The sequence below is a fragment of the Bactrocera tryoni genome, chromosome 5 (genome assembly GCF_016617805.1).
Source record: "Bactrocera tryoni isolate S06 chromosome 5, CSIRO_BtryS06_freeze2, whole genome shotgun sequence".
Classification (NCBI taxonomy): Eukaryota; Metazoa; Arthropoda; class Insecta; order Diptera; family Tephritidae; genus Bactrocera; species Bactrocera tryoni.
Genome location: NC_052503.1, coordinates 30,522,492 through 30,547,204, shown reverse-complemented (window position 1 = coordinate 30,547,204; position 24,713 = coordinate 30,522,492). Strand labels below are relative to the sequence as shown.

The following is a 24,713-nucleotide window of genomic DNA, read 5'->3' as shown; positions in this document are numbered from 1 at the left end:
GTTTACGCCTAGGTACCTGATTGTCTAGCCTCACTGTTGCGCTTGAGCACAACGTTGTCGTCATTTGAGCCGTTTTGTATGCCCGAAAGGCCTGCGGGTAGCGTGGCGGATTGTAAACGTGAAGAGCTGCTGCCGAAGCTGGATTCGCTTAAATCTGTTCAAGGAAAAAATAGACACCGTTACACACAAAATTCTGTTAAAACTTACAACAACAACTCACCGTTACTGGAGTTGTTGCGATTTCGCAGCATGACCAGATTCTCGGTGCTCTGACGGTTTGGTACTGGTGGTGGCGCACCGCGTGGTGGTATTGGTGGCTTCTGTTCGAAACCAAATGGTGCCGTTGGTGAGGATGGTGACGTCTGTGGGGCACATTATCAAAGTTAAAACTTAAAATTTCAACCTGTGTATTTCTTGTACATACCCTTTGCTGTAGTTGCTGTTGCAGCTGTTGTTGTTGCATTTGTTTTTGCAGGAAATTCATTTGCGGCGTCGCCGAACTGGTGGACATACCGCTATTAATCGAATCATTGCGCGAGATGGCACGTCGTTGGGAGTCGGGCGATGAAGTGCGCGAACTGACCGGCGACTCGATCTGAGCGCTGGCGATTTTGATGTCTGGGAAACTGTTAGACTGTTGCTGTAGAAGTGAAAGTAGTATAAAAAGTAGCAAATTATTGTAGATAAATACCGCTGTATAAAAGTTCCTGCACATACCTTCATGGATTCGTCGTAACTCAGCAGCTGTAGATTTGGTGGCAGACTAGCATGGAATGATATCTTACGCACCCAGTCGTTCATGATTTCCAATGATGGCGCCTCGAAGAGGAATTCAGAACCATCGGGCAATTTTAGCCTGAACACATACTTCTTCTTCGTGTAGTCTTCGGCACGTTCACATTTGGCGCCGAGTATGTTAACGGGCGCATTGGCGGTCTTCTGTTGCAGAAAGTCGTTTTCATCTTTGAAGAAGCACAGCAGTTGGCCGCACAGCACTGTATGGAATTGCTTCCACGAGCGTACGGGCGCCTTCTTGCCACCGGATTGTAAGCCATGTTTGCGTTCCAGCATTCCTTGTATTTCGACTGGTGGCAGATCGAAACCTTCGCCCTTCTGATTCTTGCGGAAAGATTGTGCACGTCGACGTGTGGTGAACGATGGTGTACGTTTCGGTTGCTTCTGTTGCACTTTCATGCTTTCGGCACGTTTAACATTAGTGTCGGAGCCGCGACGTAAGCGATCACCGAACATACTGCTGGAGCTGCTCTTCTGCAGTGAGTACTGATCCTCGTCGAAGGGTGAACGCAGTGGTGTTGTGACAGCAACTGCTGGAGATTGCGGCGCATTGTTGGTGTTCACGGTGACCATGGGCGATGAGAAGATGGGTGTCTTCTCCTGTGCCGCGGCATTTTGACGATTCTCCAATTGCTTTTCGGCGCGTCGGCGCTCATCGTTAAGTCGCTGCAGTTCCTTTTGTTTCAACATCTCCAGACGTTCCTTCTCTAAGCGTTCTTTCTCTTTTTGCTTGGCTAGTTTCTCGCTTTCGACTTGCTTGCGGAAACGTTGCTCCAGCAATGTAATGCGCTTGATAGCTTGGAATTTCTCCTCCTGCGCGGCGACTGTCTTCTCGAAGTCCTGATGACGGCGCAACAAATCTTCAACCTGCGGTATGGAGTCGCCCAGTTTGGCATCCTTCAGCAATGGTTCGCGACTGATTATCCAGTTTTCGAGTATCTCAGCGTCTTTGAGGAAGATTTGTGTGTCCAAATTGAGTTCGTAAATTTCCTTGCGTTGCTGCAGGGTATTCTTGAGAAGTTCGTGTCGTTGTTGCAGCACTTGTATCTTTTCTTCGATCTCATGCGCCAAGAAATGCTTCTCATTAATTAATTTCTGTCCGTTAGCTGTGAAGTTGGTGAAAGTCTCATCGCGTGCATGTATTTCGGCATGATGTTCTTTCACACTGGCCAACAACGACTCGGCGCCCGCCACTGTCGTCGCCAAATCTGGCGCTGTGATCTTTGCCAACATTTCATTGATCCAGGCAATCAAATCACGATATTCATCGAAGTATGACTGCAAATGTTCGGCTTGTTGTAATTTTTCTTTGCGTGCATTTGTCTTCTCCTTCAGATCGGTCCAAGCTTCAACAGTCTCGTCGCGCTTGACCTCGATATGTTCCTTGGCATCGGGATAGATTTCGCCCAACTTCGTTGCTTCGACAAGCACGGCATCGACCTGTTCCTTAATGGCGATAAGTTCTCCTTCGAAGACGGAGTGTTTGCGACTCAAAGCTTGTATGCTCTCCAAATCTTGGCCGTAATCCTCGGAGATAAGTGAAGCCTCTTTCTCGTTAATAAGTGAAATCGTTTCATCGGCAACCCGATCGTAGACATGCACTTGTTTCGCACCGGCCAGCGCATCTTGACGTGCATTGACTAGATCCTTCAATTCTTCCCACAGTTGTTTGGTCTCATCTCGCTTGGTTTTGATCGAAGCACGGTATGGATTATTTTCTTTAATAAGTTCATCGGCGTGATCAATACAGGCTTGTACACGTGCACCGTTTGCATTCAAATTGGAGACGAAGGACTCAAAAACCAATATCAACTGTTCCACATGCTCCACATCCTCGCCATAATCCTCAGAAGCCGTAACTGCCATTTGATCGGCAATCCATTCATGCAAATCTTCAGCCTCACGCATGTACTCGAACAACTTCTTGCTTTCGCTTAAACGCACTTCACGATCTTTAGCCAGACGCAGTAATTCCTCGTATTGTTTATTCACTGTGTCATTCTTTGTGGTTATATTGGCGCTATCGAAGTGATTACGTTCGACTAAACCATGTGCCAGCTTGCTGACCTTCTCAATCGAAGCCTTAAATGCAATTAGCTCGCGTTGCAGAACTTCGAGTTTCTTCTGATGTGACTGCACGGAAGTCTCATCGCGTCCATAATCGCTGGAAGCAAGTATGGGGCGCTTTTCACGTATCCAAGCTTCCGCCTCATTTGCTTCGACATAAAACATTTGACTCTCCACGGCATCTAATAGACGCAAACGGCGTATACTGGCCATGTCGCGTAGATTGACGAGTTTCTTTTGCAGCAGGTCGCATTTGTACTGCACCTGTTCGCTAGCGAAATGATCATCGCGTATCATTTGCTGACCCCGTTGTAGTAACGCCTTAATTAGTGGTTCTTGTGAAAGTATTTCTGCCTCAAGTCCTTGATGCTTCTTCTGTAGCACTTGAACCGCTATCAGACTGCTACCCAAATCTTGTGAATTGGCGATCGCCTCCTTCTCAGTAAGCCATTGCAGTTCGTCTTCAGCATCACGCAAGAATTGTTGCAGACTCAAAGAATCTTCAAGATTTTCACGACGTATGGCTATGGGTTCGTGTAAAGTACGATAACGTTTAATGGCTGACATAGCGCGATCGTGTATTTCGTCCTTAAGGAAGTGATCGGCTTGGAAGAATTTCTCATCGGTTTCTTTGATTTGATCGGCCAACTCGTTGTGGTGTGTGACATCGGCTTCGAGACGTTCGTGTTTCTTAATCAAATGATTAACGGTAGCCAAATCCTTGCCGTAATCTTCACTCGACAAATGCGACTCAACTTCGTCCATCCAGTTATTGAATTCGTCGAGACTGCGATTGAAGGCTTGCGCCTCGTAGGCTTGATTAAGTTTCTCTCTCTTCTCCTTGGATGCGGCTTTCAATTTATTCCAATCACTTTCCAGCATCTTGAGTTGTTGGGCGATTTCCTCTTTGGCAAAGTGTTCATCTCGGATGAGACGCTCGCCCTCGTTAATTACCTCCTGTACACGTGATGTATTCGTTAATAGCTCACTATCGAATGTGGTGTGCTTTTGTATTTTACTCTGCAAGTTGTTTGGTTCGCGATAGTTCTCATCCAAAGCCACTTGCATCTTTTGCACCAACCAACGATCGATTTCGTAGAGACTGCGTAGGAATTCGTGTAATTGCAGCGACTGTAACAACTTCTGTTTACGTTCCAGCGACAAGGCATTGAGCTTCTCCTTACGACGCAAGATATAATTCAACTTTTCTCTAATCACATCACCGTCTTTCGGATCACCTTCCAAAATGCTTTGCGCAAAGTTTTGCAATTCCGATACATTATCTGAGTCCAATAGCTTTTCAAATGCGTCGTGCTTCTTGATCAGACGCTCTACTGCGGGATATGAATCACCCAAATCGTCGTTGTTGAGGAAGGCTTCCTTGTTGGCCAACCAGATCTCGACTTGCTCCACCTGTGCTTTGAACAAGTGCAGCTGATGTGCCTCCGTTAAATCTCTGGCGCGTTCATTCCACGCTTCGTGCAATGTCTTATGTAGCTCTTCCAGAGTCGTTAAGTATTGCTTGACATTAGCAGGTTTCTCCATACCGCTGAGTGTTTCACCGTGCGCCTTCAAATCTTTGAACGCCTTGTCACGCCCGTCGATCTCCACTTTGCGTTCCTGATGTAACTCCAGCTGTGTCTCACAATCACTTATAGTCATTGGCGCTTGAGCGGCGTTCATCTTTTTGATCATGTCGTTAACCCAAAGCTCCAGCTCTTTGACGTCGGATACAAATTTGTGCACCAGATAGGCGTCATTGAGTATGGAGCGTCGTTTGATAGATAAATCTTCAAGGTTTTGCCAAGATGCGCGCAATTCATCGATTTTATGCTCAATAACCTTCGAGCGATCGGGATAACGTTTGAGTAGCGTCTTCGCAACAAGCTCATGTTCACCTATTTTTTGTTTAACCGCCGACATGTCACGCTCTAATGCATCTTCACGACGTATCAGCGTCTCGACGGCTGCCAAATCACGTCCAGTGTCATCAGAGCTCATGGCCAAGGCTTTTTCGGCAATACGATCGGCTGTATCGTCGGCATCGCGGTTGAAGACGTGAATTTCATTTGCTTCGCCAAGTAGCGCACGGTAAGCGCTGAGTGCACCTTGTAGGTCACGCCACTTGCTGTTGAAATCGCGACGACGTTTGTCAATATTCTTCGTTTCGGCTGGTACTTCGCCTTGGTTGATAAGCTTGTCGGCCAAGTTGTTGATGTGCTTAACACGTTGATCGTCGACGCGCATATCGGAATCGACATCGTCCAATTTGCGTGTGAGCGCATTGCAGTGCTCCAGATCGCGACCAGTGTCACTGGCTTGTATCATCATTTCCTTATCGCGTATCCAAGCAGAAATTTTATCTAACTGGTTGTTGAACTCGAGTATGTCCTGTGCTTCATCGAGACCGCGTCCGCGATTGTCCAACTCTTCGAGTAGACTCTTCCAAGCGGCAACTACACGTTCCACGGCTAGTTTTATCTCCTTCGAAGATTCATGTTGCTTCGTCAAGAGGATTAAACCAGTTTCTTGAATCTCTTGTATGCGTCCCTGATTGGCCGCAACTTCGGCTTGGAATGCTTGGTGTTTTTGCAATTTCTTTATCTTCTCATCCAAGTTGGACACTTCTGCATAACCGGCGCCATCCGCCTCCAGTTTCTTTTTCTTCTCGTTTATCCACGATTCAGCCTCGGCACAATCGCGCACGAACTGTGCATACAGTAGCGCATCTTCCAGTTTGTAACGACGCACGGCGCAGAGATCTTTCACCTTTTGTCTACGCGCCAACACACCTTGTAAGATGGTTTGGATGTTTGCGCTGTCATAATGACGCTGCTCTATCAATTTACGTCCATGTTCCTGCAATAAGGCCACCTTCTCCTCTTGGGTCTGAATAAGTCGCTCGAATTCATCGTGTTTCTTTATCTGGTTCTGCACATCCTCGACGGTTTGACCGAAATCGGAACTGCTGAGTGCGGCTTGTTGTGAACTCGAAAGATTATCGATCTGTTTGGCATCGCGCAAGAAGCAGAACAAATCGATTTTCTGTTCCAACATAATCTTTTTCTTATTCCAAGCGGCATGCAATTTTTGACGTTCGTCCAACATGGCTGAACATTTTTCCTCAACTTCGGCGGCAGCGTAGTGTCCTGTCTGCACCATTGAATCGCTCAATTCATTCAAGTAACGGAATTTATCTTCACGCGCCTCAATTTCACCATAAATAGCATCATGTTGGATCTTCAATGCTGTGGCGCCAGCAGCGTCGCTAACATGCTCTTCAGCTTGTAGCGCCGCACGTAAATTCGACGACCACGACATTATGTCGCGCACATCGGTTAGGAAGGATTGCAAATCCGAGCTCGCGGCTAAACGATCGCTGCGCGCACCCGAACGCTCTTTCAAGTCATTCCAAGCGGCGACAACTTTATCTTGTTTCTGTGCGATTGCTGCGGCGTTCGAAGGATATTTCGCTTGTAGACGTACTGAGTCTTCAACTAACACCTGCAATTGTGCTTCCAATGCGACGAGGTCATTCTCGAAACCTTCATGTTTACGCAGCAGCGCCAAAGCTGAGTTCAAATCTTTGCCAAGCTCTGAGGAGAGCGCAGCATTTTTGTCCTGTATACGGAAGAGCGCTTCGGCAACATCACGATGGAAACGATGTATTTCACCGGCGGCGTGCAATTTTTGCTCGCGTTGATTTAATAATTGCAACAGGTTCTCCCAGGAATCTCTGTAAAGGAGCAAAAAAAATGTTAAAAAAAAGTTGGAAATTTTACTGTGTTTCAGTTTTGCTACGCTTCTCACCTCAGTTGTTCCTGGCGTTTCTCCACATCGTTGGCGTAGGAGCTCTCGGTATCGATAAGTTTCTTCGCCAATACCTCGCATTGATTCACACGATCGGAACCCACTTCAACACGATGTTTTAAGTCATCAAACTTATTTTGCAGCAGCTGCAGATGTTCGTAATCTTGTCCGTAGTCTTCGGATGATGCTGCCTGTTCTTGTTCTCTTATCCATTGCTCCACTTCGTCCGATTCCAAGAAATATTCGTGCATGTACAGACTCTCCATCAGACGCATTTGCCGTTGTGATGCCAATTTGTGTAGGGATTTTAACATTTTCTCGATGAGTTGTTGTTTCGCAGCAAGAATTTTACTGTCCGGATGTCCGGCGGCTACCATGGCGGCACAATTATGCCCCATTTCGGTAACAATGCCAGAGTACGTGTCCAGCTCCAGTTCGATTGTCTTGTGTTTGGTCAGCAATTTAGCTGCGGAATCGCGATCACGCCCATACTCGGTGGAGCGCAATGCATTGCTTCTCTCACCCAACCATGACTCAATCTCACCGGCGTCGGACAAGTACTGCTGCGCCTTCAATGACATCTCCAGTTTCTTGCTGCGATCATTCGAAATACTTTCCAAATCGGCCCAGGCATCTTCCAACTTGCCGCACAATGCGCTCACCTTCTCTTTTTCGGGATGCTTTTGTGCAATGAGCGCTTGTCCTGCTTGCAAAGCTTTGTTGATCATCGGCTGATGTCCCTTAATTTCGGCTTCGAGTTTCTTATGTTTCTTCGATAGCGTCTGTGCTTGATGCAGGTTTTGACCCAACTCCTTTGATTTAGCTGCTGGCATATGATCATTGATCCATTGGAATTCGGTATCCAATTCAAAGACGAACTTGTGGTAGTTTAAGCTTTCTTCAAGTTCTTCACGCCGCTTCTGTACCGGTCCGCGTAGTAATTTGAAACGATTTTGTATATCCTTTGTTTCGTCCTTGATGTGCACGGCATTAAAATGACCCTCATGCGCCATTTCATCGCCGGTACTGACAAGTTCGACGATCTTTTGTTCCCACACCGTTATCTCAGATTCGAGTAGCTGATGTTTGTTGATCAAATCCTTGCAGCTACGCAAATCGTTACCAACATCTTTACTCTTGAGTGCGGCATCCAATTCGTCGACCTTCTGTTTGGCATCATCGATAGCGCGATTGTGTTCGCGTTGTGACACTGCTTGCTCCAGTTTGCGTCCCTTATCTTCGGAGAGCAGCAGTAAATCTTTCCATTTCTGATTCAAGTCAACCATTCTACTTTCCACAGCAGGTTTGCGATTATTCGCCGCTATCAAGGCTTGACCAGCCTTATTCACATTACGCAACTGACCCTCATTGGCGCGTAGTTCACGCTCGAAAGCTTTGTGTTTCTGCAGTTTACGCGGTAAGTTGCTAAGATCGCGATAACTCTCATCGCCGGCGATTTTGGTTTTATCACTCAGCCAAACGGCGAGATCGTCTGCCTCTGCGGCGAATTTGTGGTAATCCTTCGAAGCTTGTAGCGAACGTTTGCGTTCGAACGCGCGATCCTCGACTGCTTTTCTCTTGCCCAAAACTTGATTGCGTCTATCGTCAATGCTGTAAGGGAGAACGAATATTTAATTTCCATGATTTTTGTTGTTGTTTGGTTAATTTACTATTTTTTATCATAGTGATCGTTGACAATTAGTTTATCGGCATTGTCGGAGAAACCCTTAAGAATTTTATCCTGTGCCATTAAGCTCTTCTCAAAGTCAAGATGTCGTTTCAGTATGGCTTCCACTTCGTCGAGCGAATTCTGGAAACGAAAGACATTAATAAATAAATTGGAGTCCATTAAAAAATTATGTATTCTGTATCTGCAACTTACACCCAAATTGTTATATTCGAGGAAAGCTTCGTGACTCTTCGTGGTGGCATCGATCTTATCTGCTTCCCGGTTGAATATTTGTAGTTCAACGCATTGCTGTAACCATTTCTGCTTCTCCACCCAACCGCGATGTATAGCGTCCTGTTCTGCCCTCAGACGCTCAATAATCTTAACGGTTTCTTCCATGTTCGGTTTTCCATCGGATAGTTGCTTGCCTAAATTAATGACCTCGACAAATTCGTTATCGTGTGCTTTGATATCATCGCCAAGATCGTTGTGCTTTTTCAAGAGATTGTTGGCGGTTTCCACATCACGCGCTGACTCGTCGGCGTTCAATTGATCCTTAACCGAATCGATCCAAGCAAGCAAGGTTTTGGCACTGAATGGAAGAAGGAGGAAAAATTAGGTTAAGAAATTATAAAAATTAAAATATAATCAATGTGCTGAGAATAATCGAAAATTTATAGGTTATGAACTGTTTAATATTAGAAATTTCAAAGTAATATTGAGAATTCTGCAAAAATTTAGAGGTTATGCGGATGAAAAACAAAGATTTCTCTTTGAGTTAAAAATCTTAAAGACTTCTATACCTGTTATTGAATATTTGCTGTCCGACAGCGCTCTCAATCCGCGCACGCAGTTCACTACCTTTGCCATGAACCTGCTTCCACATATCCAAGACCTCTTGTTGTCGTGCTGTCACATTATTTCGCTCGGCTGGGTAGGCATTCTTGACACTAAAGTAATAAACAAACACAATTATAGAAGAAAATTGTACAATACTTCCTGCAAAGGACTCACGAATTGCCCAAATAGTTGACGCGGTTCACCTTCTCCTCGACGGGCGCCAGTTCGCGTTCCAAATTCTGATGACGTCGCTGAAGTGCCTGTACCGTTTTGAGGTCAGGACTAATTACCGCCGTATCCAGCTGTAACATCTTTTCGTTCATCCAAATCTTAGCCTCATCACATGTGCGATTGAACAAGTCCACACTGGAGGCGCCTTCGAGACTCTTCTCACGTTGCGCCTTCGCGTTGTTAAGACGCTGCCAGATTTGATGTATCTGTCGCTGACGTGCAATGATTTTGTCCAACTGTGAGTGACCTTGGCGCCGGAAATTGTCAACAGCGCCATCGATCTCTTCAATACGCTTTGAGGCCGCAGACAGATCGGTAAGGAATTTTTCGAATTTACGTTTTGCATTCTCCACACCTTCGCCATCATCGGAGTTGATGATGCGCTCCTTCTCTTTCATCCATTTCTCGAAATCATCACATTCACGATAGAAACCGAAGAGATGTATTGAGTCTTCGAGTAGCGCATGTCGCTTCTGTGCTGTATCTTGTAGTTCGTCGTATGTGCTGTTAATGCGTTTTTGGCGTTTTTCCACACTGTCGGCATTTTCGTTAATACTGTTGGAGGAGATGCGTCGCTTCACTAGCGGTTTGGGTGGCACGGCAGCTGGTTTGATACGTTTCACGGGCACCACTTGACGCACTAAGATCGTCTTCTTCACTTTTTGTAGTGTTTTGACTTTCTCTGCCTTCGGCACAATGCACGGCACGGCACGTGGTTCGATTTCACGCACATAATTGGCCGGCACGAAACCTTCCAAACCGTTTTCTTTGCGCACGCACCACCAATCGTCGTTCGTTTTCGACTTGAGCAACATCACCTCGCCCTTGTCCATTTTCATACCTTGACCCTCAAAGGGGAACATTGAACGCACATGTGGCAGCATTTTCATTTCGGTAACTTTCTTGTGTTCCAACTTCTCCACCCATTCATCTTCCCACACTTCTTTTGGCACGAGTCGCGTCTCGTTAACCCATTCCTCCTGCTCGATTTCGGGCATTTCAGGCTCGGCTGCTGAGAGCTATACATATAAGAGTAGTTGTTGTTATTTTTGTTATCTCCGAATACTGAACTATTACTTACCTCAAGTGTGCAGATGCCAGCTTTGATAAGCTTCTCGGCCTGTTGGTTCAAGTTAAGTATATCGCCGGAGTAAGCATTCAATTCGCCTTGCAGATCGCGATGTCGCTGTAGCAGCGCCTGTGCAGAAGGTTCGTCATTACCGTAGTCGTTTGACTTCACTAGCGCCATTTTCTCATTTAACCACGACTCAGCCTCGTTGGCGTCGGTGTAGAATTGATACGCTTCGGCCGCATCTTCCAGCTGACGTCGCCGCAATTCCACTAACTCTTCCAAAGCCTTCCAGTGTTCGGCCAAGGACTCGATGCGACTCTTAATGTCGGACGAACGTGGATGCTTCTCGGCAATGAGCTTCTTGGTTGCGTCCAACATTTGTGTGGACTTCGGTTTGCGCACTTTGATTTCATCCTCGAGCGCTTTGTGTTTCTGCTGTAGCGAAAGTACGGCACGCAAATCCTTCGCTGTAATGCCGGTCTTGCAGATGCGTTGCTTGTCCACCAGCCAGCCTTCCTCGTTGTCGTAATCTTCCATGAAATGATAAAAGTTTCTCGCTTCCTCCAGGTAAGCGCGACGCTTAGCGCACAACTTCAGCAAACTGTAAGTAGACAATGTAAAGTCAGTTAAGGAATCGTTAATATAATTTCGATACTCACATTGCATAGGCCTCTTCGAGCTCGGCAAGTCTCTGCACGAGCAACGCGGCATCCTTTTGTTCGGATGTCTTATACGGTTGCGCTTGACGATTGAAGCGTTTCAGCGTTTCACCATAAGTGTTCACTTGCAGCTCTTGCAATGAATGCGCTTGCAACAACTCTTCTACGCCCAGCAAATGCGGACCGACATCTTCGGATGCGAACTGTGTTTGCAACTCTTTTATCGCTTCGGTCGTACTGGCGATTTCACGCAACAAATTCATCAGCGTACTCATTTGTGACAAATTCAAACGTTGATTCTCAAGCAATTCCAATAGTTTGCGCCACTTCTCCATAACCTCAGCCTCGCGTCGCTTCACACGCTCTTTGCCATGATAGTTTTCACGCTCCAACTCATTGGCCATAGCTGTCAAATCGTTAAAACGCTCCACACGCGCCAATATATCCGCCGAAATGGCTTCGTGTTTCTTCAGTGTCGCATCGACTTGTCGCAGGTAGCGCGGATCGGAGAGCACTTGTATCATCTCTTTGAGATAACCTTCGCGCAACACAGATTTCTTCTCAAATTTATAATTGAGCTGCTCGAGTTTCTCTTGACGCAACAGCTCCTCGCGCAATGCCACCTCACGATTGTGTTCGGCATATTCGAGCTGTTGCCACGCCTTCTCGATATCGTTCACCAATTGACCTTCTTGTGGATTGTAGGGCGGTTGATTAAGCGCTTTCAGCAGTGTGTTGATGGTGAAGTAAAGCGCTTCGATTTCACTGCGTTCCTTATATCTAAAAGGAGTGCAAATTGAGAGAAGTTGAAAAAATATATAACAATGAAATTTAAACTGGAGAGCTTGTTATGAATTTAGTTAAAAGAAAAAATAAATATGAATTGAACGTTTCCAATACAATTTTGGTTAGATTTTTTTTTTATCACTGCGCCGAAATGTAGGCAACATTTTTCATTCTTTGCGGCCCAGTTTTAAAGAACAAAGTTTAAAATGACCTCAGCAATAGTCGATCCAAAAAGAAACAAAATATGCAAAAAAATTCTTGTTACCGATTCGTATTCATTTGAATTCGCTCAGCTAGAGTTTCCACTTTGAGTTTTCGACATGTGCCTGATTTTCAGTAGAAATATGTCTTTAGATTCACCAATTTTTTGGCTATTTAATAACGAATTCGTTGAAAACTTATTGAAGTGACTGTATGGAAGTAAAAAAAGAATTCTTGAAAGCTACTGCTTAACGGAACAGTTTTAAAATCCAATAATTTCAGGATCGGAAATTAGTATTTATGCAATTATGGAGCTTTTCAGGATAAATCCAGGAACAATAAGATTATATAACCAGTCGAAATTACATATGACGGCCATTCCATTTGAGACCTTGTGTCAAAATTTTTATTTTCATTGTTTCCTAAGTTTAAATATTGAGATTTATAACTCGTTAATATTCCGTTTTTTATTCTCTGAATGGGGTATATATGGTTTGTCACGGAGTTTGTAATACCCAGCAGGAAACGTCGATGACCCTATGAAGTATGTATATATACTTTTTACAATAGCCTTTTTTGACAGATCACGCGTGAGTCGTGTCAAGCTGTCATGTTATTTTTGTTCAGTATTGTTCGGCATTTCATCATGGAAAGACTTATGCCTGAACAACGTTTACAAATCATTCAACTTTATTACGAATATTCACATTCTGTAAAGAATGTGTTTCGGGCGCTTCGCTCAACTTATGGTCAACACAATCGGCCTACTGAGCGTACTATTCGCAACACCGTCGCCCATCTTGAGACCCAGCATTCATTATTGGACCGAATAGACTACGCCCAGCACGCAGTGAAGAAAATGTACTATCCGTAGCTGGGAGTGTACACAAAAAGAGTGGAGAGTCGATTTGACGCCGTTCGCAGCAACTCAGACTGTCGTATAGAAAGACTTAGCGCATCGAGATCTTCAATTGAAAACTTACAAAATACAGCTTATGCAAGTACCGAAGCCGCTCGACTTTTTCAAGTATCGCTTCGCTCTATGAACTTTTGGGCCGAACGACTGGCTACCAAGATCGTGTGATATCACACCGTTAAACTTTTTTCTGAGGGGATGTGTAAAGTCTAAAGTATATGCGGACAATCCAGCTTCGATTTAGGGCTTGCAGCAAAACATCACGCGTGTCATTTGCCAGCTACCCGTTGAAATGCTCTAATAATGGAAAATTGGAGTCAACGGATAGACCATCTGAAGCGTACCCGCGGCCAAAGTTTGAAAGAGATAATCTTCAAAAAATAAATGGCAAAGAATGTTCTTTCGAATAATAATAAACATTCCCCATTAAATTTGAAGCTTCTGTGTTTTTTTGTTAAAAACAGTAGGAAACTTTGAAATGGATCACCCCTTATAATAGGTTTTAAACAAGACTGGGGGGATTTTTCCAAAATTTTTTCATTGTGCTATAAAATGGTATTTCCTTATGTTTATTCTACTTACTTTGGCGGTTTCTCGATCGTGCGGTATTCCTTGAACGCCAGCAATTCACGTTGTATGCCCTCCAATGAGTTGGGGAAATCTCGCTGCTGCAGTTCCAACGTTTTTTGTCTAATCCAACTCAGCAAATTTGTAGTGAGACGTTCGTAGTAGATTTTCTTGCGGTCAGCATCCATCAACTGTCCCACAATCTTAACAAAAAATAGAAAAAAAAAATTCAAAATTATAGACTCATAAATTATTTATTATTCATAAAGCAGTCTGCCAACAACTGGCATCCAAACTCATTGAACAAATATGCGCTAACAACTGTTTGTTTGAACAAAAGTGCTGTGACGTCTCACAAATGTCAATAAAATGCGTAAAAATCAAAGTCGCTTACATACATACACATAGTATGTGTGTATATATTTATGTACGTAGCTGATGCACACACTATGGGCTAGTCATTGAACCTCACAGCGGCAACAAGTAGAGCGTAAAACCTTCTAATTATTACATTTGCTGCATTGGTATTGGGTTGCGCCCAGAGCACTGTTGTGCAGCAAAACAATGCACACAGGAAAGGATAGAGTTTCAATAGATATGTATATAGTATGTATTGCTTATGAGCTGAGTCAGTTGCTGAGCTATGAATGGATACTTTCAACTTACATTGGCAATGCGTTTACCGCTCTTTTGTTCGTTCTTCATGCGAGCAAATGTGTGATAGTAGGAAGCCACGTAGGTCAAGATGGACTTTTCGTCGGGACGCGCCGAGTCAACGTCTTCGGCATCCAATAAACTGTAAAATAAAAATAAATAAAATCAAAAATTTAAATTTTCCATCTCTATGGTCGCACACCTACCTTGGTATACCCAGCTCCGACGCGGCCATATCGAAGGCATGATTTAGATTGTCAATATTTGAGTTCTTCGAATTGACAATTGTGCTGTACTCGAATAGATCGGGTCGATGTGAATGTATGAGCGCATTGAAGCCCAGACCTGAACGCCAGGACGATGTGAAATCTTGTATGTTGACACCAGGGTAGCCATGCGTTTTACGCTGACACCAGAGCAGCAGCGCATCCTTGGCCGAACGTTTCTCGGACGATTCATTCTCTTCATCCTGTGGTGGGAAATATACACGAAATGTGTTTAAGATATGGAAATAAATGTAAAAATAAATAAAATTTGGACGCAAATGTACACTCACCACATCAATTTCAATTTCCTGTATTTGAAACCGCAAAATGATGGTCCAGATCAAACCTAAAATCAATCTGGGATTGCCGTCGACAATGTCCTCAGCACCGATCGATTCTAAACGAACCTGAAAAAACGAAATTTATGTTCAAATTAGTATAGATGGTAATAACTATAGACCTATGAAGGAACTGCTTATTTGAATGAAATTATACTGTGAAATTTGTTGAGAAATATTTTATCAATGTCAATTAAATTTTATTTGGTGTTATGTTTAATGTAAGATATGGACATAATTTCTCGGAAAGCGTGTGGCTAATTAAGAATACTCGTAAAATTTATTCGAAGTCGTAGATCATTTCGACTATCTTGGAAGCATTAACACCAACCACAAAGTCAAGCTCGAAATCCAACGCGGAATAACTCTTGCCAACAGGTGCTACTTCGGACTGAGTAAGCAATTAAGAAGTTAAGTCCTCTCGACGAACAAAGACCAAACTCTACAAGTCATTCATCATCCCCGTCCTGATATATGGTGCAGAAGCATGGACAATGACAACATCTGATGAGTCGGCTTACGAGTTTTCGATAGAAAGATTCTTGCCGTATTGGCAACGGTGAATACGGCAGTCGATGGAACAATGATCTGTATGAGATATACGACGACATTGACATAGTTCAGCGAATTAAGAGACAGCGGCTACGCCGGCTAAGTCATGACGATGAATGGATGAATACACTCCAACTCTGAGAGTATTCGATGCAGTACCCGCCGGGGGAAGCAGAGGAGGAGGAAGACCTCCACTCCGTTGGAAAGCCCAGGTGAAGAAGGATCTGGTTACACTTGGAATCTCCAATTCACACCAAAGATCGAAAAGAAAGAACGATTGACCCGCTATTGTCAACTCGGCTGTAAGCGCGTAAGCGTTGTCTACGCTTGTAAAGAAGGCGAAGAAGATACTTATTTAATTATATATTATGTAGCTGTCAAAGCATTTATAGAAGTGCTACAGACAAATGAGATGTGACTTTTTGGTTTCGCACATCGCCAAGAAGCTAAATAATTCACGAACCTTGAATATTGATTGATAAACAATACTTCATTTTTGAACACCGAATATTATTAAAAAATGGGACTGTCAGTCGAACAACTAAAAAATTTTACCCCGTTTGTGGAGTATGTCAAATCAATGGTCTAAACGCATAAACGGGATAAATGAGGTGCGTTTCAAAGTAAACAGGACTTAAAAAAAACAGAACAAATGGTTTTTTGGCAATATCAATTTATTTTATTCAAAATAGTCTCCTTCTGCTTCAATACAGCTCTTTGCACGGTCCAAAAGCATGTCGAACGAGTGTTTTAGATCGTTGCCCGGTATGGCCGCCAGTATGCCGGTGCAAGCCTTTTGAATGGCCTCTACGTCTGCATAACGCTTTCCTTTCATGGGCAAATGCATTTTTCCGAAAAGGAAGAAGTCGCACGGTGAAATATCAGGTGAATACGGGCGTGGTTAATGGTTAAACTGTGATTTTTGGTCAAATAATCGGTCACAAGCGTCGATCGATGAGAGCAAGTTTTGGTCGTTAGTCAATTTGTGCGGAACAAACCGTGCACACACCTTTTGTAAGCCCAAATGTTCAGTCAAAGTGCGATAAATCGATGTTTTCGAGATGTTCAATTCTATTTCCATGAATTTTAATGATGATTTCGGCTGATTTTTGATGATTCACGCACAGTTTCGATTTAATTTCCGGCGATCACGGATTTTGATTGGCCCACATGTTGATCGTCATTTATGCCCCCACGAACACTTTGAAAACGTTGAAACAACTAGTGCACTCTGCTACGGAATGGGCAATCATCGCCATAAACTTGTTTCATCAATTAAAACGTTTCGGTAAAAGTTTCACCAATTTTAAAATAAAATTTAATGTTGGCTGTTTGTTCGAAACTCATTTTCGCACCGATAACACAAACATACTTACACTTAAAACACAATAACTTCACTTTCAATCGATAAAATATCATGAAATTCTTACTGGACAATCGATAAAGATAGCAGACTCGCACGCATCAGTCGACATATTCTAGATTCAAAAAGTCCTGTTTACTTTGGAATGCACCTTGTAAATCGAAATTCTTTTTCTGATTTTTCAAGATGGAGTTTTTCCCAACATTCAGTCGGTACTTTTACCAGAGAATACTAAGAAAAATACATAAATTTCTATGTTGACGAGTCGTATGTTCATATACCATATCAACCTAAAAATGATGTTCATATACTAGATGTAAATTAAAATGAGGTCGTTTTCGAATCGGTAATTTATTTTAAATGCCGAGAATTTTGGTTATGAACCCGAACGACATTTCATCTGACATACAATGTCAGGGTCAAATTTGTAACGCTAAATCAGAAAATCATGTTCTAAGCCACTTCGGGCTGCAATTTGGTACCGTTAAACAATTTTACAGGGCGTAGAGAAGAAAGATAAAAAGCTTACTTTTTCGATTAAATCAACAATACACCGAACGAGTTGCCTCTGTGTTTCAAAAGACATCACTATATGGATCTATGTTGAACTATTTATTTTTAATTTTTACAAAAAAAGTAGTGAAACAATAATTGAGCACATAATGACTATTTAACAGTGAATATAATTAGGTATTTTCTAGCGATTTTGTTGCTGATTGTCTAAATTAGCTTTGGATTCGGAAAATTGAGAAACCGATCATAAATAAACATGTTCATTAGGTAACATTTCAATTAAACTCCAAGCCCTACAATTCATTACAATTGGCTAGCTTGTAGTTCCCACAAAAATTATCGCGCTTGCTTTGGATGTACAATTCATTCATTTTTGAAAGTAAAACTTTATGGTAATACTTTCCTGATAATACACGGTATTTGTAGATATCTCTATACATATTTACTATGTACGTATGTATGAATGTACATATGTATGCATGCATGCAATGCACACATTTGATGAATACAAATATGAGCGGCAAATGATGCAAAGTGAAAACTGACGTGACAGCGGTGTGGTGCACCTTGCTGTTGACAGCTAGAAGACAGCCGAAAAGACATAAAGGCAAGCGTGATACACAGCGGATACATGCACGAACCGTTAGGTGAAAAAACTTTCACTACATGCAATATTGTGTGTAGATACTCATACAAATGTACTGTATGTGTGTGAACAATTGCATGCAAGTTTGAGCATACACACACATACAAACTTTTATTATCGGCTTTGATAACAAATTGCGATAGTTAATATTCGGGGAAAAATTATATGTGCATATAGTATGTATATAGTATACATGTTTATTTATGTATATCGTCATGTCCATTTGTGCACGTACCCACTCTCACCCTCCGCTCACCCACATGGCAGCACTCCCACCCGCTACTTGAACTGCTAACCGGCGAAATGTCTCAGCACACGGCAATAAACGCGAATCGAATCGAAATACTGTTTTAATTAGATTAAGTTAAGTAAAAAATCCGTTGCAAGACAGCGCAGCACAAATTGGGGCCACAAACTCATACACACCCAATTGGCAAGCAACAATTGCTGTGTGCAGCAGCAAAAGACAATAAAGCAATGTGCATATGTATGTGTGTGTGTGTCGATTAAGTGGGGGAGACCGGCTTGGCAAGAAGTGTGTCGCATGCTACGCGCCACTGCCTCAAGCCAACTTTAATGGGGCAACCGTGAATATGCAAGCAGGCATGTACCACACGTACATGAATCGCGCTGCCTTCGAACTAGTGTGCAACTAGTTCTTTCGATGCAGTTCTATGCCTAAATAGATAATGCTATTTAGAAGCTATAGGATAATTGCCAGCTCCCTACAAGCGCTCTGATGAAAATCTGAACTTATTTTGGTAGGGTTACGTCTTGAAAGTATCAATAATAGAACTAGTTATCAATATGTATGTCGATATACAGAGAGCCTAAAAAACGGCAATATCGCCTATGCGAGAAATGTTCTACGGATCATTGTGAACATCTTTGCCTAAGAGATTATGGGTCTAAAACCGGTTTTGAGCCAGCGAATTTTAAGGCTTTTAGAGATTATACAAATTTGATTTTTGCGATATCCGAACAAAATTCCACACGTAGGAATTGATTATATTGTTCGTTCGAAATCGGACAACTATAACACATATCTCCCTTACAACCGATTATTTGGATTTTTTAAACTTTGACTTAAAAATCGCTATCTCGAAACTGGTTTTGGAGCCATAGTTGATCAGAACCATACGCTTTAATTTATATCGACTACTACGAGTATATCAAAGCAAGGACTTGATTCCAGAAAAGTTAAAGACATGCTTCAAAAAAATTCAGTGATTGGCTGATGACATTTCTAGATTAAATACTCTTTACTGACATCGATTAACCGTTAAACCGTTTTAATTTAATTAGAAAATTTTTCTATCACTCAAACACATCGAAAATACAAATAGAACGGAGAGCTATAAAACCGATAAACGAGTTATTTAGGTTAAGTTAGTCAAAAATAAGTTATGTTAGTCTAGTCCACGGTATCCAAATATAATAATAATGATAGCTAAATGAGCCACATCCAACTAATCGATTATGTCTTAGTAGATTTTCGAGTGAATTTATTAAAAACAGTCTTTTATTGTCTGGTGGTTTATGTTCTGAAAAAAATCCCTTGTCGCAAATTATTTTGGGAAGTCTACTTCTTTGAGACCGTAAGCAATTGAATGGCATTTTGAGAAAATATAAACCTTTCCTCAAGCGAGTCTCTCACGTCGTTTTAGTAACGCGTGTTTTTAATGTGTATAATTTTTGAATCGTTTTTAATGAGGCAATACTCTTTTTGGAGTTGATCTGTTTGATAGATGTCACATAGATTGCCTTTATATTTCGGGATTCGAAAACAGAAACAAATTTTAATCATCGAAAATCGCTTTATTGTTTTTAAAAATAATCTCCATTAAGGTCTATACACTTTTTTTATGCATTTGAACCAATTGTCGAAGCACTTTTGCCACTCTGATTGAGATAGTCTGTCTAAAACATGCCTTTTAAACTAAAACTGTTGACCACTTAGTTTACTTTTTACGAACGAGAATAAAAAGAAGTCAATCGGTGTCAAGTAGTTCTCTACAGAGGATGTATCATGAAATCGATGTTTTGTGTGCTTTAGTTGTTTCCGTCGATGTCTGAGAGCTCAAATAGTCGTAATGAAAAGTGATCCGTCTGCAGCGGTTGATTTTTCTGATTTCTTGAAAGACAACTGGAAAAAATGGTTGCATACCGCTCAGAATTTACTGTTCTGCGTTGTTCCAGTGGTATGATTGCGACATGTCCAGTTTTTCCATAGAAAAGGCTACCATTTGCTTAGAGGTGTTTCGTTTGCGAACAACTTTTGTTGAATTCGGATCTTGAAACACCCAGACAGTCGACTACTGTTTACTTTCGAGCTCATACACGTAAATACACGATTCATTAGCTGTCACGATACTACAAGTAGTCCCACTAATGTTCATAGTTGTCTCAATCTCACGATAGGTCACATTACGATCTTGCAATATCAGTTTGCGCACAGTATCAGTAGTTTCTGGAACAACAACTGATTTTGGACGATCTTCCGGAATCTCATCTTAGAGTGATCTATGACCTAGATTGATCACGTGGCGATCTTGCAATATCTTGATGCTGGATAATTTCCGGAACAACAACTGATTTTGGATGATCTTTTCGAAAACCATCTTGGCGTGATTTTCGATATCGATTGATCATGTGACGAACTTGTAATATCAGATTGCACACAGCATCAATAGTTTGCGGAATAACAACTGATTTTGGAAGATTTTCCCCGAAATTCATCTATGAACTTTTGGAGCTTCCAGCTCCTCGGCTGGAGTTTCATACGAAACATAATGGCAAAATCTTATCTTGATAATAAAGTTAAATTCTTAGCCACAACATTAAATTATATGCGTTTTATTTCTTCTTGAAAACCTCAAGACTAAAAAAGATCTTCTCCATTTTAAAGATGCGACTTTTCTACCGTAGGCAACCATGAAAGAAACGAAAACTGCCGCATGCAAGATCAACAAAGTGGCATGTGGCATACAAGTTCATTGCTTAGGCCAATTGATATACCAAAGTTAAACATTTGAAGACTTAACAGCGTTTGGGAGAAGTGCGATGCGCACGCGCAGCTGTCACGCCAAAGTTAACACCAGAGATTGCGCTTGCATTCAATGTGCGTTGCTTGTTTTGTAGGCTTTAAAGCGCGCTGTTTGTTGCCTTTCCCCAAACAACAAAGCACAGAGCGCGTACATACGTATGTATGTATGTATATATAATATATAGACTTGTACATATGTATATATAATATACTTATATCTCGATGTATGTATTATATGCAGCTTGTACGTACGTGTGCGCCACTTACACATAATTTGCCATTTCTTTAATTTACTTTTATTTGTTGATTTGGCCACAATGTGTCTCTGGCCTTGTCTCAGCTATTTATTTATTTGCCTTTCTTTCGAAAGTTCACATTCAACTCAATCTTTCGTCGCGTTGAGCTACACAATGTTTCAGCTATTTGTGTTGCACTCGCGCACTCCCAGAAAATATTTAATTACCACGGCATTTGACTGCGACACCGCGCCGCATTTGTTATGAGTTTAGTATGCTGGGCCTATGTACAAGATTTGTTAATGAAAGCAAGCCTAAAATTGAATTTGTAATTCACCATGCTTACAAATTTCTAATTACTGTCACTGGAACTAATGTTGGCTTTGAAAAAGAAATTTTTGAATCACTATATTGCCACCACAAATCTTTCATGCTAATTCTGAAAGTTTAAGTTTGTAAAAACTAAGCAACTGTATTTGAACCTTTGGTTGGTTGCAAAGGGAGGCCCATGATCGTCAAACCGTAAGAGACCGCACTTAGACAATTATTAGGCCCATTGTACTCCATTGGTGGTAACAAATTAAGCCTTAGCCAGCAACTCAGTGGATAGCCTGAATCTTTTCCAACCCAGCTGCTCAATGTCTTTTAAGTTAGAGCATTGGGTGTCGTGGTGCAAGTCTCGTCAAAACTGCTGAAGACTGGGCATTAGCATAGAAAAAGTTCTAACGTCTCATCATCCTCCGCGCAAGCGGCATTCTGCCGAATCCACTTATCCCATTTTTTTAAAGTGGGATCTGAAGGGTAGGTGCTCTGTGATGAAACTCACAATGTTACTAAGCCGCATACTGCCTAGAAGTAGAAGCTTTTTGGTTTGTCCACCATCAACTCTACCTCACAGTAACTTTGTGATATGCTCTGTGTTATAAGACCTGAGATGTTCCTCTGGAGTCCATTGCTTCAAACCCTTGATGGAACTGAATGGCCTATGGCGGCTTATGCGAGTTGCTGTGCATGAGCGAACCAGCTCCACTGCGTTTTCACATCCTTCTATAATATATGACTGGGTTTCCAGGTGATATTACCTGAGTTACCTACTAAAAGTCTAATTATTGGCTGCTTTCGTAACCTAATACAATGAGACAACAGATATACAGGGTTTGTCCGGAAGGTAATAGGACTGATTTTCTTCCGCCGCGACTATACTTCGACACACGTCGGCGTCTCCTCGCCCAAAAAAGGATGAGCAAATCCAAAGTGAAAGCGATGCTCATTGCCTTTTTTGACATCAAAGGCATCGTCCACCATGAATTTGTTCCACCTGGACAAACCGTCAACGCCAAGTTTTACGTGAAAGTCCCCAAGAGCTTCAAACGGAAGGTCAATCGGGTCCGACAAGACATCGCAGCCGATTGGAAGTTGTACCACGACAATGCCCCGGCTCACACCGCCTTTCCTGTGATCAGCTGCCTAACCAAGGCCGGCATCCGCGGCCACCCTACAGCCCAGATGTTGTCCCCGGACTTTTTTATTTCCTTCCCTGAAAGCCGATGAAAGGCAAGCATTTTGAGAGGACAGAGGGGATCCAAGCAGCATGCCCTTCGGTTTTCAAAGCTATTCCGGAGATTGCCTTCCGTGATGCCTTCAGTGCTTGGAAATCATGAAGGCAGCGCTGCATCGACGCCGAAGGAGCCTATTTTGAAAGTTTTTAAAGAACTGTAACGATTGGTTCAATAATTTTTTGAAAACGATGTGTTTAATTCCTCGTGTTTTTTTATATGGCGCATGACCAGCTTAGCTCGAGTTTGTTGACAAGGTCCAGTATGATACCATGCCTGCAGAGACACCGAGTCTGGCTTCAAGGGTCTAAACTTTTAAATTACCCAAAAATGGTTATTTAAAAACATTTTAAATATTAAAATGATTTCCCTGAAAATTTTGTTTATATACATAAATACATACATATAAGTATATTTGTATGTTTCTTCAAATACTATATGGTATCTCTAAGTATCTTTATATTACACACTGTATATATGCAATGCATATTAAGCATATATGGATATATAATTGTACAGTTGCTTACCTTGGTGTGCAAGAATGCCAGACTCTTGTTGACATTTTCGATTTTATGTACACGCATCCGACCGTTATTCGGCTTTCCCAGTTTCTCCGACGATATGATCTCCAACAGCTTAAGTAATTTGATGCCATCGGCTAGATCTGTGAATAGGTCTTCGACCTCCATTTTTGCCTGCAACAAACAAATGCACACAAACGCAAACGCACATTATTAGAGATTGTGAAAAAAGATGAACAAAAATATGAAAAACTTGTTGTTAGTTAATCATTTGTAAGTAAGTTTTTTGTAATTATCTTATTTGTTTTGGGTATTTAGGTAGCTCTTTAAGATTCTTTAACGCAGTGTGGCGCATTTACATATTTTTAGACATTTGCTTAGTATGTTAGGGTGGGTAAAAAACGCATAGTCAAAAATACTATTACATTTTTCGAATAGTTGGAAATGAGATTTGAAATTTTCTATCTGATAATATGAAAAAAAAATATAAAACTGTAAGACAGAGGAGATTCCCGTTACATTTAAGAGCTCATACTTGGAGAGACTTTCATTGCGATGTCTATAGCATATTTGTCAGAGTAGTAAGCGAAATAACATTTGGTTTTTTGACCCACCCTAATGTATATAAGTATTTATTTATGATTTATGCAACAGCAAGCAGCTTATGTTGTAAGTATTTACTTATATTTATATTTGTACATACATACTTATATAAGTATGAATTTCGCAAGCTTCGAGCAAAAATCAGCGAGTGGTGAGAAAAACAAACTTTCTAAACATCAAATATGAAAGAGATTAGAATTTGTTGCATTTACATACTGTAGTATGTATGTATGTTTATAAGAAACTTATCAAATTTGTCTTTGATATCTTAAAAAGTAATATAATATAAAAAAGATACATACATATATAATAAGTAATAAAGAAAAAGGAGCTGATCCACTTTCTTCCAGCACCTCAGATCAGTCTCTTATGTTGCTGTTGTAAAGGTTACCTAATCCCCGTTCGGATGATAAGGATTACATAAGTTGTCTTCGACGTCATTCAACGGCAGCCCAGGAAACGTGCTATTTCGACTGGGTCGGACCATTGGAAAAATGGTGTCAGATGAGAAGGATTAACAGGGCATACAAAGAGGTGGTTAGAGTTATGCGGGGACTCGTTGCACGCTGGACATATACCTCCTACCGCATCCAGAACGAAGCTGCGCAAGGTCACTCTCGATTCTCGCGGCAACTCGAGCTCGTTGTCGCAATGGGTGGTGGTTTGACTCCAAGTACGTTATTCACTGAGAGTGAGTCGATGAAGGTGTTAATGGCTCCTCTGTGAATGGTAGTCAGTACATGTCATCATGAAACAAATTTGATCAGATATACGTCCGAAGTCTGGTCGGCGTATTGTTTGATGTC

The 24,713-nt window shown here is 41.9% G+C and overlaps 1 protein-coding gene across 12 annotated transcripts in view; it reads right to left on the bottom strand.

Moving 5' to 3' along the window:
* The window catches only part of LOC120777061 (spectrin beta chain, non-erythrocytic 1), a 96,439-nt gene that overhangs the window by 5,253 nt on the left and 66,473 nt on the right, over positions 1–24,713 (bottom strand). For all 12 annotated transcript variants that reach the window (XM_040108178.1, XM_040108183.1, XM_040108181.1 and 9 more), the window contains 16 exons: positions 23,311–23,478; positions 14,824–14,940; positions 14,474–14,736; positions 14,280–14,409; positions 13,629–13,816; positions 11,144–11,923; positions 10,494–11,085; positions 9,356–10,431; positions 9,145–9,291; positions 8,555–8,933; positions 8,343–8,482; positions 6,673–8,283; positions 718–6,598; positions 425–640; positions 221–362; positions 17–154 (listed from right to left, as the gene is read on the bottom strand). In XM_040108178.1, the coding sequence (XP_039964112.1) occupies positions 17–154; positions 221–362; positions 425–640; positions 718–6,598; positions 6,673–8,283; positions 8,343–8,482; positions 8,555–8,933; positions 9,145–9,291; positions 9,356–10,431; positions 10,494–11,085; positions 11,144–11,923; positions 13,629–13,816; positions 14,280–14,409; positions 14,474–14,736; positions 14,824–14,940; positions 23,311–23,478 (11,968 nt within the window). The remainder of the gene's footprint in view (positions 1–16; positions 155–220; positions 363–424; positions 641–717; positions 6,599–6,672; positions 8,284–8,342; positions 8,483–8,554; positions 8,934–9,144; positions 9,292–9,355; positions 10,432–10,493; positions 11,086–11,143; positions 11,924–13,628; positions 13,817–14,279; positions 14,410–14,473; positions 14,737–14,823; positions 14,941–23,310; positions 23,479–24,713) is intronic.